Here is a 13,717-nt window from a genome sequence, read left to right as displayed (position 1 = left end):
GCCTACTTAAAACAGAGAGATGGTAATATCAGATGACACTGTATTCACTTTTGCCAAAGTTATGTGAATAATGCAAAGAGGCATTTATTTGGAAAATCCGAGTGAAGTAGCTTTCGGGGGGTTGCACCTCCCTTCTTCAGTAACTTTAATTGCTTTAGTAGTGGATTCATTTAAAAAACGGAGCAATTGTGATTAAGAGCAAGCAATTTTGATAAGAAACAAGAAACCAGCTGCTCAGAAGTGGATGGTGCAATGTATTATAACTTCCTCACATACAGATATATGAATGTTTAACCTTTTCTTCATTAATGTGGCCTGAAGACCACATTTGTCATTGCTGCTGAAAAATTGTTGATTGACAACATTTCATACCTGATAGCATACTGAAATTCATTCAGGTACCTCTGCGCTGATGTATCAAACTGATGATTAAAATGTCCTGTGTGTCTTTTTGCCTTCAGATTTAAATATATTTGCTATGAGTTTAAGTGAGCAAGATACAGATTAAAGTTTATGCCTTTTACTATCTGCATATATCTAGCTAATCCCAACCTACATTTTTATATGTATAGTACCATACAAAATACATTAAATGGCTTCTAAAATTTTTACATCTCTTTAAACATAAATGTAACATTTCTTAATGGTTTAGTTTAAGCACCATTTTTGTAAAAACAAAAATATTCAGCTAAAGGCTGAAAAATGGTCTTGCTTCACTTAATTTAAAAATACTGTAAAAATAGAATTGAAAAGGAAAGAACTATAAGAGCAGGCTGTAAACACCTTCTTTTATAAACTAGTCAAATTACTTAAATTCTTCCTTCTAGTGGCCCATATAGTACTGACTTCTAAGTGGCAACATCAGATCCAAGCACTTGTAATGGATAAAAGAACTAATAAAGCTTAAGATGTACTGATGGACAATAACTTATTTTAACCAACTCTGTATCGTTAATTTGTGGTTTTCACTCTTCAGCTGAAGAGAACATTATTAAGGGGTCTTTTTCCCCTACCATATAGCAACAACCTGGTGTTGACGTAGAATTTAGGAATTTCTGAATTTGTATTTATTTATTTTTTATCTGCTGCAAATTACTTAAGGAATTGGCTTCTTGTATACTCTTAAATTCTAGCCACTCAGTTGACTACGTTTGAGAAAATTGAGTCTTTTGCACCCTGCTGATCTTTCTAAATATACTGCTGACTTAGCTTCAGTAAAAATGGATTTTAACCCCCTTCCAATACAGAATGTTACAGTACATCTTTCTGCTTACAAAAGTCCCAACTCAAAAATAAAGTTAAACATATTTTTTATGAAACCTCTATTGAGATATATATATATATATGTAGTTAACTTCAGTTTGTGCTTTTGGGGGATTGGACAGGTTTTATTAAATAAAATCCATATATGAATGAAGTAACTCTTTTAATTTCTTTGATGGCTGCACTTGAGAAGTTTCTCTTTAGTCAGCTATACTTGTGTTAAGAATCCTACCACAATCTCTGTTTGTTGCATTGTTTCCAGTACCAGCAGAGACGTCAGCAAGAAAACTTACAGCGACAGAGTCGAGGAGAGCCTCCACTTCCTGAAGAGGACATGAGCAAACTGTTCAAACCTCTACAGCCCCCTGCCAGAATGGATTCACTGCTTATTGCAGGTAATGGTTCTGGAGATCTTTCTCATTTCGTAACCACAGAAAAAATATAGTTGTTACCCTTAATATCCTGCTTTCACTTTACATATGATGTCATGTGATATCTCAGCATTTGCACTGTTTCCCTTTGCTTAGTCTCTCTAGGGAAATACCTAAGAAATATAACAAATGCTGATGAAAAATTGTGTAGCCTAAGTTTAAAGGTAACCACAGTATTAGACTGAAATAGAGACAAAGCTAGTTTGTAGGGGAGAGCTTTAAATTTGTGTGACTGTGGGGATCATGCACTTTTATCTCCTCTTCAGATCTAGTTCTCTCACAGCTGGGAGAATTAAATCTGGCCAGGTGGAGCTCTAGGTGAAGAGTAGTTTCATTTTCTCTCCTAGCCCCAAGGTACCGAAGAAGTAAGTGGAGACAGAGTATAGGCTTCCCCTACACATTCAGCCTCCCCTCTTGTGCAGCCACTGATTGCCACATCTGACTCCGGCTCGTCTCCCATTTCCTGTGCTTGGTAGGACGTGCAAGACAGATACCAGAGATGCAGCACAGGAGCAGAAACGTAGAACCCAAGCTGCCTTCCCCCCCGCGCCCCGCAAAAGAGCCCTAGGGTGGGAGATATGATGAGAAAGAGAATTGCTTAATTTTAGGATAAGGTTTATATTTGGGTTACTTCTGCTTGTTGAGCCAGTTAACTGTTGCCACTAATTAGATGGCATTCACTTGAAAGGCACTCAGATATATTAGCTCCCTAATATTTTGCATTCTCACGCCATTTCAAAATAATTTGGAAGGTTTTTACGCACACCATATACAGAAAGCGAGAGAGAGAATTAAAATAAAGCCCTGTGTAGTCTGGTGCAGTGGAAGGAATGAGCAACTAACCGATCACACACATACAAAATTAAAAGAATTGGCCCTTAGCCTTGTTGCTTGAAACAATTCAAATGAGGGGAAAAAAACAAACTTCAGTGAGTCACTTTTTTAATATAGTTCTAAAACAATAAGTGCCCTGGTTTATTAATCCTTCTGAGGTCTCAAAATTCTGAGTGTTGTCTTGGTACAATTTGTCTTGGATAATGAATCTTAGCAGCACAGTTCTGCTTGAAAAATACATGCTAGCATAGTTTTACAAAATGTAACAGAGAAATTGTGTGCATGCTTTTATGATGGTGGGTTATGGCTCAGTCTTCTACAAGAAGGGAAAGTGAAAACAATTAGGCCTGGTCTACACTAGGCATTTAAACCGAATTTAGCAGCATTAAACCGATTTAGCCCTACACCTGTCCGCACAACGAGGCCCTTTATATAGATATAAAGGGCTCTTTAAACCAATTTCTGTACTCCTCCCCAACGAGAGGAGTAGCGCTGAAATCGGTATTGCCATGTCGGATTAGGGTTAGTGTGGCCGCAAATCGACAGTATTGGCCTCCAGGCAGTATCCCACAGTGCACCATTGTGATCGCTCTGGAAAGCAATCTGAACTCGGATGCACTGGCCAGGTAGACAGGAAAAGCCCCGAGAACTTTTGAATTTCATATCCTGTTTGCCCAGCGTGGAGCTCTGATCAGCACGGGTGGCAATCCAGTCCCAAATCCAAAAAGAGCTCCAGCGTGGACCGTACGGGAGATACTGGATCTGATCGCTGTATGGGGAGGCAAATCTGTTCTATCAGAGCTCCGTTACAGAAGACAAAATGACAAAGCAATTTGAAAAAATCTCTAGGCTATGATAGACAGAGTCCACAGCACTGTGCTGTGTGACAAGCGTAACGGAAAGCCAAATAAGCAAATGGACGCTCAGGAGGGAGGGAGGGGGTACTGAGAACTCCAGCTATCCCACAGTCTCCAAAAAGCATTTGCATTCTTGGCTGAGCTCCCAATGCCTGAAGGGTCAAAAACATTTTCCCGGGTGTTTCAGGGTATATGTTGTCAATTTACACCCTCCCCCCTCGAAAGAAAAGGGGAAAAAAAAAAGGTTTCTCGCCTTTTTTCAGTGTCACCCTATGTCTACTGCATGCTCCTGGTAGACGGGGTGCTACAGCGCTGAACACCAGCATTCCCTTCCCGGTGGCAGGCGGTACAATGTGACTGCTATCCATCATCATCATTAACCCGTGAGTGCTCCTGGCTGGCCTCGGTGAGGTCGGCCAGGGGCGCCTGGGTAAAAATGGGAATGACTCCCGGTCATTCCCAGCAGATGGTCCATCAGCCCCCACTCTTTCATGTGTAAAGAAAAGATTCTGTACTTCCTGGACTATCATAGCAGCTGGAGGCTGCCTCCCCCTCATTTTACCTCACTAAAAACTCAGTGTTTCTTATTCCTGCATTCTTTATTACTTCATCACACAAATGGGGGGACACTGCCACGGTAGCCCAGGAGGGTTGGAGGAGGAGGAAAGCAACGGGTGGGGTTGTTGCAGGGGCACCCCCTGGAATGGCATGCTGCTCATCATTTCTGCGGGATCTCTGGGGCTCTGACATGGAGCGGCTGTGCTCTCTGGCTCTCTAGTACACTTGCCCCATATTCTAGGCAGGACTGACTCTATTTTTAGACAAAACATAAAGAAGGGAATGACACGGGGAGTCATTTCCATTTTTGTCCATGCGCCCCCAGCCGACCTCAGCGAGGCCAGCCAGGAGCATCCATGAAAGCAGCAGACTCTACAGAACGACTGATAACCATCATCTCATTGCCAATTTACAATGACATGGCAGACGGTGCAATAGGGATGGTAACCGTCTCTGCTACCTTGCAAAGGCAAATGAATGCAGCTGTGTAGCACTGCAGTACCGCGTCTGTCAGCGGCATCCAGTACACATATGGTGACAGTGACAAAAGGCAAAATGGGCTCCATGGTTGCCATGCTATGGCGTCTGCCAGGGCAATCCAGGGAAAAAGGGCGCGAAATGATTGTCTGCCGTTGCTTTCACGGAGGAAGGATTGAGTGATGACGTTTACCCAGAATCACCCGCGACACTGTTTTTGCATTGGGATCTTAACCCAGAATTCCAATGGGCGTGGGAGACTGCGGGAACTATGGGATAGCTACGGGATAGCTACCCACAGTGCAACACTCCGGAAATCAAGTCTAGCCTCGGTACACAGATGCACACCGCCAAATTAATGTGCTTAGTGTGGCCGCGTGCACTCGACTTCATACAATCTGTTTTACAAAACCAGTTTATGTAAAATTGGAATAATCCCATGGTGTAGACACTTATACTCCAAAGCAAAAACAGCCTTCAGCCAAAACACTTTCCTCATTTGTTCTCATTAGCATAGCTGGGGAAGAACTGAAAGCATCCACTTCTTTAATTCACATGGAGTTAAGTTTGGAGATAAAGAATAAAACTTAACTGTTTTGTCTCTGAGGCATTTAAAAACTTTTAAATAGAGCATTAAATTGAAAGTTTATTGGTCTGCTAGACAGTCTTAATTTTGCTATTCCAGACTAACAGGATAAATAACTTGTAGCAGCACTTGTATAAAAATGGTTTTATGGAGATGTTTGATCTGTGTAGCACTGACAAGTCTTCATAGCCTGAAGATTTTTGAAATTGCTCATAAAGTGATATATTTGGTGAAAACACAGCCAACTAAATGTCAGACGGGAGAGTTTTCAAACTAATAGTGTAACATATATGATGATTCTTTTTTAACTGGGACAGCAAATGGGTAAGAATAAAACTGAAATTTAGCCTTGTGGTGTTTTTAGGGCTTCTAAATTCAGTTAATTGATGTGGTTAAGCATCCAGCACAGCACCATGAATTGTTTATCCTTTATATCGTTCAGCTGTCTTTTCAGAAGTTGCATGTGATGCAAGTTTTTTGGAATTAAAATTGGATTCTGCTTACAGGAGTGATAATTTATTTTAATGCACACTAACTTATCCATTCTGCTTATTTGATTTACTCTTCTTCCTAACTCTGTGTATTTAAAAACGCTTTCAAAGCCCTAGGTGTGGAACATTGTGCAGGATGCTGCTTTACCTTATATAAATGATATGTTTTAATAATAACTATTCTTTGAATTTTTAAATTATAATCAGAGTTTTTTGTTTTTTCCTGTTGACAGGTCAGATTAATACCTATTGCCAGAATATCAAGGAGTTTACTGCACAGAACCTGGGCAAACTCTTCATGGCGCAGGCTCTTCAAGAGCACAATAACTAAAGAGAAAAAATGTGGTATTTGATATAATCTCCAACAAAAGAAGATTCCCTGACTCTCAGTTTATACTTCTGACAACACTTTTAAAAACATTGTATATTGGAAAAATACCTTGTGAAACCAAGGCACACAGGTTTGCCTAGAATTCTCTTCTTAAGAAAAATAAAAGCAGATTTTAACACTTTTGTTTGGCATTTCCTTATTTGTTAGCCAGATTAGACTGGAATTTTCCATGGTGTTCCCTCAAGGTTTTCTTAACACTCAATATTAATTAACTCATGTTGTGTGCCCTATTATGTTCATTTGTAGCAAACAATAATACATGTACTTAACTTGGAAACTAGGAATAAAAAATACCTCATATGTGCAACATGACTGAGTTAACTTTGCAGGAAAAATCTTAGCCTTTTGAATTTCCTGACTTGAGTGCTTGAATTTACAATCATAATGTTGCATTAGTAGTAGTCTTTTGCATTTAACTTTTCTGCACTTTCTAGTACCATATTTAGCTTGCTTGGCACAAAAATGTCATAGGCATCGCCAGCAGAATATATAAATGTCTTGTAATGCATCATAGTTAAACCTCAATTATCTGAACACTGATTAATCCAAATTGTTACACAGAGGTGTGAAGCGCTCCCTGCAGTTTGGCTAGATTTAAGCTATGCAGAAAAAGAACCATAGAGGATTTCAGTTCTGTGGAGTTTGTCATACATGTTGATGGATTTGGAGCTGGTTGGTAAAAATTTACAAATGCTGCATGTTCACCTAGTTACTGGGATATTACTGTATGAATATATTGTTTTAGTTTAATATAGGGCTGTCTAGAGAATCAATCAGGAAATGAAGAATGACTCAAGATAAATCATCCCAGAGCAAACACTTAACACTTGTTAAGGGATAATGCCCAAACTGTTACCTTTGAAAACTTTTATCTTCTCCCCAGCCAAACTGCAAAACGAATTTTGTCTAGAACAGCTAAAGGCCCGGAATGTAGAAGACTAAAAAAACTATGGGAGTTTAAAAAAGGCATGCTCTCTTTCTCAACAAAGGCAGGAGTTGTTTGGAAGAACTAGGCTGAGATACATAACAGTCCTCTGAGCGTGTCTGAAGAGGTTAGACTTGCTTAGTTTATCATCAGCCTTTTCTTAAGATAGACTTGTATAGACTGTTATAAAATCCATCTTCTCAAAATGCTTTGTTCCCATTGCAAAACAACCAGTACTTTGGTTTGAAGAGGGCTGTTGTGTCAGTGTATAATACTGGTCACAAGCTCCTTAAGGGGAAAACCACAGGTGCCAGAATTAATTCGGCCCTGTGTGTAGGAGAAGGACAGGGTGCTGTAGCTCAGGGCTCAGTCTAAGAGTGCGAGAACTGCGGAATTCCACCCCAGGGTAGATAAAAGCATGAGTCCTGACTCAAACAGGACCACAAAAGGGACGGATGCAGCTAGTCTTGTAACAGTGACATGTGCCATGGGGAATTTTTTGATAGTGTATAAATTGAACAAATACACAACTTTAGAGCAATGCTAATCATCTGGCATGTTTTATACCCTATCCTGACTCTCTACACTACATTCAACTCTCTGCGCAGTCCAGATAACAACCTACAATGGCTCCTTGTATGACTCAGTGATACTGGGTCTAATGTGCTTTTGGCGCTACGAAGGTGCTGTAAGTAAGCAAACTGACCTAAGCAAACTGGCTGCTCTTAAAAGCTCCTCCATCCTGTGGTCCAAATCTTTTCAGTTAATCAAGCTGACATTATCCTGCTTCAGCAGCTGATCTTTTAAAATCCTGTAACCAAACACCTACCTGTGCGCACATGAGTGTTCACAGACAACAGCTTAGCAGAAACTTCTATTTAATCAATCCTATATTTTCAAATATGATTACTCTTAAACCTTCCACTCCCGCCCCTCCAATTTAGCTAAGAACGTATTTGGGATCTCGGTGTGCTTTAACAAGCAAGTCTGAAGTTTGAGTTCAGCTGTTGTTTTCCTTATAAGAGCACAATGTGTGTTCATTTTTTTTTTATACAACAGGAACAATAGATGGGGTTTATACGCAGAAAACTTAAAAGGGTAAACAGATTTAGCTGAAACTTTTCAGAACAATTCACCTTCAAATGAGATCAAACATGAAAAATGTCAGCTCAAAAGGAGAATGTTTTGGAAAGTTAAGAGCATGTTGAAATTCAGTGTTAGAATGGAAACCCTTTTTTAGCCGTAACTATAGTAGTTATAATATAAAAATTTATGTGCAAATTATGTGCTCAGGCACCTGGCAAACTGCCTATGCAGCCTTTCTTGATGCAAAGTTTGGGCATCTTTGCATTAACTGTTTGTTGTATAAACTAATCTAAAATCAAAGATCTGATGAAGTATCCTGTTTCATTACTACATTATTCTAAGTACTGTTTACTATACAAAGACCTCGAGTTAAAGAATTCCAGCATGGGAGGAAACACTAAGGTGCAAGAGTGAAGGGAATAAAGAACTGGAATAAGATGGAGACTTGAGGAGGAAAGTGGTATCTTCTAGGTGTCTGGAAATAGAGAAGAAGGCTTATACCTATAGTGACTCAGCTGTGTGACTGACTGGCATGCTAATGCTGAGCAAGCAGATGTAGCATAGAAGGGAATGAATAAGGAAGGCCTACAAGGTAGCTATTAGCAAAAGCTACATTAGAGGGTTTTAAGAACAAGACGTCAATTTTGAACACGAATCTAAAATGAATGAGGAACCAGCTGAGTTCTTGTGGATGGTGGGATGTAAATGTGAGAGATGGGCAGTAACGTTCTCCTATGTTGGACTTAAAGTTTGAGTTTAGTGGATTTTATATAGATAAAAGGGATTTGCAGCAAGGTAATAATGGTGAAGACAGATGGCAGATTTCAGCAGAGGAGGCGTAACACTAGCCGTGGAGAAGGCATGCTTGGGAAATTTCAGAAGAGAAGACAGTTGAGGGCCAAGGTTAGACAATGGAGATAAATGAGTCCTGAGTTGAGAGACAAGATAAAGGATGAGTTCTCTGTCTCAGTCAGAAGGAAAGCTCTTTGGTTTTCTGAGACAGGAAGTTTACTGAAGCCCGAGAGAGTGAATGGTCAGGGAGGAGTCACTAAGGCCATTGATCTACAAATGAGTAGCAACATACGGATGGTAGTTTATTTACACACCCGGAGAAATCAAGGAATATCTGCACACCATGTCCACCTAGAGCTTGCAGCCAGCCTCCACTTGTGCTCCGTGTTCCCAGGGCTGCCTTTGCTTGGTGGTCTGTTCCTTGTTGCCATAAGTCAGGCTAGTAAGGTCAGTGAGCTGGCAGCTCATTCTCCATAAGAAGTTGTTCTCAGTCACTCTTTAATCAGAAGATTTAATATTTACTTATTTTTTGTCATTTTTCAAATGACAAAGCCCTTCCAGCTGCTTGGGATATTAAAGGAGTCCTTAAATTGTACCTGGAAAGAAGTCAAAATGTGTTTCAATTGGCTTGTGAATTATGTGAACAGGGGCCAGGATTTGGACTAAGACTTTGAAGGTTACATCTACTTGCTGAAGAAACTAATCCTGCTTCTCAGTGTTTCAGAATTCTCCAGTCTGGCAGGGCAAATATGATATATCCTACTAGCATCATTAGTGAGCTTGAGATACTAACAGATCTGGTTTTTTTCCCCCCCTTTGAATTGTGCAGCTCCCATCATTTTTAATGAATTCTGTGTGTGTGTGTGCCTCGCAGGAAGAACAGACTTCTAATGAGAAACAGAGGGATTGCAACTGACAATTTTGACTTCCAGACTGCACACTGTAGCATAACTGAAATGAGCTGTAAGTGTGCAACAGTCCAGGGAAATGCTGAAGGAATATTTTGCTATGCGTTACACAAAACTCGAAACTATGTTAACAGAAGGTCTCATAACTAAATGTTGAGACTTACCAAGTGTGTTCCGCATCTGCATGTTCGTGTGTTATTTAAAAACAAATGGTGCTAGTGTGTAGTTTCACTGCAGGAGACACCTTTATTTAGAAGCACTGCAGCAAAGAAAATACTTCTTTGGAACTCAGCCCTGCTTTGTGCGCTCAGCTCCTTTTGTGAAATTATTCAGAGCAGATCTTGCAAGGTCCATTACTGCGAGGTTTGGTTTGGGGGAGGGGAGCAAAGGATTGATGTGATAGTTCTGTTGCTGAGGAAAGAACTGTCGTAAATAGGTTCTAGTAGATCAGAAATTAAATTTCCACTGGTTGATTCGGACAGTACAGCCTGAGCTGCAACCACCCTCACTGATGTGCCCCACCTCATGAAGTACAGTTTGAATTCTAGTGTGATGTTCACTGCTCGTGCTCCAGTCAATGCCAGGTGGTGTGGTATAAAAGCTACTTTGTGCTGATTAATTTGAGCCCCCCTCAGGAATCAGAATGTCTTCCTTCCCCTTAATTATAGACTTGACTTGCTCACATCACCAGTTCCTTCCCCCATGGCCTTCTGTTTAAGAGGAAACTTCCATCTCTCTTTCACCAACTCCCGCTCCACACAAACACACTAGCTGTGTTCCCCTCATCTCTGTCCTTGGCATGGAACTGCCTTTCTATTCCCTGGGGTTGACACAGCAAAGCTCCTTGAAAGAAGCAGTGGAAGATGCTCTCATGCTGAGTCTTGGGCCTATTAATTGCATGAGCTTGGCAACAGAATGGCTTTCGAATTGCCAGTTATGGTTGAACTTGCCTTGGTTGTCATCAATCTTTAATTAAAAGGAACAGTTAAACAAGACCAAATGGGAAAGAATTTCTTCTGCAATCAAATAACCTCTCATTTGATATGTCCATGTCTCATCCAAGATATGAACTGGTACTTGATACAGTTCTTGGCATTTTCAGAGCTACTCTCCAGATGGAATTTTGTGCAAGTGTTCATTGTGCAGCCCGCTGATCAGGAGGGGATTATGTGCTTGTTGGGGTGCTTCATAACTCTCATTGTACATCCCCTCATCTCATTGTACATCCCCCATTCATAAAATCCAGGAGGGGATTATGTGCTTGTTGGGGTGCTTCATAACTCTCATTGTACATCCCCCATCTCTTCCTCGCTCTCAGAGCTTGAATCTCCGTTGCCCTGCAACTTGTGTAGTCCTCTGCACCCCTGAGCAAAGTTGAATGCAGAGTGGGTGCAGAATGCTGCCAAATAAGCGTGGCAGCATTTTCCAGATACAAATGACCACGTAAAGTGCATAGTAGTGGAAAATCAGGCCATCCAAGTTGTAGATGGTCCTGGTTTGTTTCTGAAGACAAGTTAATCAGATTATGCAGATAGAGGCAGCTAAACCAATTGGTAAAGAACTGATATCTTTGTATTTTTTTCTAAAAGATCTGCTCTAGGAATTATTTTGGGGAAGTTCTATGGCCTGTGTTGTACAGGAGGGCAAACTAACTACATGATCACAATGGTCCCTTCTGGGCTTGAAATCTATGAATCTATTAATCTGCACTTGTGCTATTCAAAGCATTCCTGTTTGTGCTTGGGGAGTTTGAGTGCACAGAAATTCATTCATCATCTTACTCGCCTATGTCTGTTGATTTTGCCTTTTGATGAACCCCTGATGTGACAAATCACAGATGACTATCCTTCTATTTAATAGTTATGATTTGCCACTGAATTCTTGAAGCTTTGCCGAAAAGTCATTAGAAGTTGGTGATGCAAATCACATCTCCAGCCTGAATGTATGCAGTCAGAGAAATTGAAGTAGTCTGTATAGCTGCTTTTTTTTCAAGTGTACTATCATTGGGGAGGAAGATATGTCCTCCCCCACAGTCTTTCATGCCTTGTTCACCACCTTCTCCAAACTTTCATGTTCACTTTTAATTTGGTTTCAGATTTTGCCCATGTCTTTTATTTCATTTTACTTAAAATCAATATTATTTCTCTTAAAGATTGTGTGCAGTAACAGCTAGGTGCCTTACTTTACCCTGAATTCTTTTGGACAGCCTGGGTATGTTTACATTGGGCCTGGAGGTGTCCTTTCCAGCTTGAAGAGACATACCCAAGCTAACACACTAAAAATAGATGTATAACCATGGTGACTAGCTGTCCCAGGTATGATCTTGTCCGAGACCCTAGGTACGTACTCAGAGTGGCTAGACCCTCCTGCTGCTTGCAATGCTACAACTACTCTTCTGTTTTTAGCATGCTAGCCTATTCAGAGCTAGTGTGGCTATGTCTCCTCAAGATGGAAATTACACCTACAGCTCAAAGTGTAGACATATCCCAAGTCTGTATCTGGACAGTAGGCTTACATTTTGTAAATAGGGCATTTAATGTGATGAAAGTCTCCATAATTCAGGAGTTAGATATGCTACTAGGGTTGGCTCATTCACATCTCTAATCATCCCTAGTTAGGAGACTGAGTGTTCTGGCATCATCTAGAAGTCAGTAGAGAGTTGGTACCAGTCCAGAGCATGTGATTCGATAGCATTTCATACCAACTTTACAATTGGAAGGGGGTTTATACAAAGCTGGGTCTGTTTTATTTTTTGATCTTTTAATTGACTGCACAGATTGCTGTTGACATAACTCATCGTATACTAAGCAGTGGCAAATTCTACAGAGCTTGAAAGGATGTCTTCTAAAAACACAGATTTGGCAGTGGGCTCCTTAGTGATAGAAAAGTTAATGCCTTATTTCTAGTAAAGGCTATTAAAGAAAATATTTAAACCTGGAAAAATGATCAAATCATTTTTACAATGATCCTAAATAGCATCAGGACATCAGTAAAATAAACACTGAAGATCTGAATTGTATTTATCGCACAAAAATACAGTTGAAGAGTACAAAAGCCCATAATTCATAACCTGAAAAGAATGTCTGCAATAAGAATTTTCACTCTGTTTTAAATTATGTCCCTTGCATCAAGTTCTTCAATTTATTAATCCATCCCAACCTCATCTATGGTGGTATCCCTTAAATATAGTGTGACACACTAGGCCTTTGACCGAATATTTCTTCTATATTTGAGCAATGTGATTTAGTGTTCTACCAGAGTGCACTTTGCTTTCAACATTCTGTGGGAGTGATTTCATCTTCAATACCTCAATAAAAGTGATGGAGTTTCATTTCCAGCAAGCTGTAAATCGAGTTGGTACTTTGAAGGCTTTTTGAAAGACTCAAGGCCCACATCACAGAAGTTTGAATATTTGCATATATTAAGACAATCAAAAGCAAGTTGTTGTAGGATCTGACTGCTGTTGCTGTTTGTCACCGTTGACTTTCTCTCACCATCCCACCCTGCTAGCTTGTTACAAAGCTACTTAAATGTTGACAAAGCAGCATATAGATATTTTAGTTTTACGTACGTGCATTTAAAACTAGAAAACATGTTAAGTAATGGGAAGATAGCAGTGGCAGTTGCCTTGCCTGTCTCAAAACATTGTGATAATATACTTGAAATTGCAGCTTTCGCTGTTGCATGTGGGACTATCACTGGTTTTGAAAGACTTGTAGATTTTTAAGGCTGGAACGGACCATTCTGATCATCTAGTGTAGCCCTTGCATAATACAGGGCCTAGAAGTTCATCTAGCTTTCCTGTTTGGGTATGTCTACACTACGGGATTATTCTGATTTTACGTAAACGGTTTTGTAAAACAGATTTTATAAAGTCAAGTGCACACAGCCACACTAAGCCCATTAATTCAAAGGTGTGCGTCCATGGTCCGAGGCTAGCCTTGATTTCTGGAGTGTTGCATTGTGGGTAGCTATCCCGTAGCTATCCCATAGTTCCCACAGTCTCCCCCACTCATTGGAATTCTGGGTTGAGACCCCAATGCATGATGGTGCAAAAACAGTGTCGCGGGTGATTCTGGGTAAACGTCATCACTCATTCCTTCCTCCGTGAAAGCAAC

General features: G+C 40.3%; 1 protein-coding gene across 1 annotated transcript in view; it reads left to right on the top strand.

The window, feature by feature from the left end:
- EIF3H (eukaryotic translation initiation factor 3 subunit H) overlaps nt 1–6,008 on the top strand; it is a 123,483-nt gene extending 117,475 nt beyond the window's left edge. The window contains exons 7-8 of the mRNA XM_030553732.1: nt 1,526–1,658; nt 5,731–6,008. Coding sequence (XP_030409592.1) covers nt 1,526–1,658; nt 5,731–5,828 — 231 coding nt within the window. The 3' untranslated portion in view covers nt 5,829–6,008. The remainder of the gene's footprint in view (nt 1–1,525; nt 1,659–5,730) is intronic.
- Nucleotides 6,009–13,717: the final 7,709 nt, after the last annotated feature.

The sequence above is a fragment of the Gopherus evgoodei genome, chromosome 2 (assembly GCF_007399415.2).
Source record: "Gopherus evgoodei ecotype Sinaloan lineage chromosome 2, rGopEvg1_v1.p, whole genome shotgun sequence".
In the NCBI taxonomy this organism is placed as follows: Eukaryota; Metazoa; Chordata; order Testudines; family Testudinidae; genus Gopherus; species Gopherus evgoodei.
Note: the sequence above shows the minus strand (reverse complement) of the source record. Positions and strands in the feature narration are given on the sequence as shown.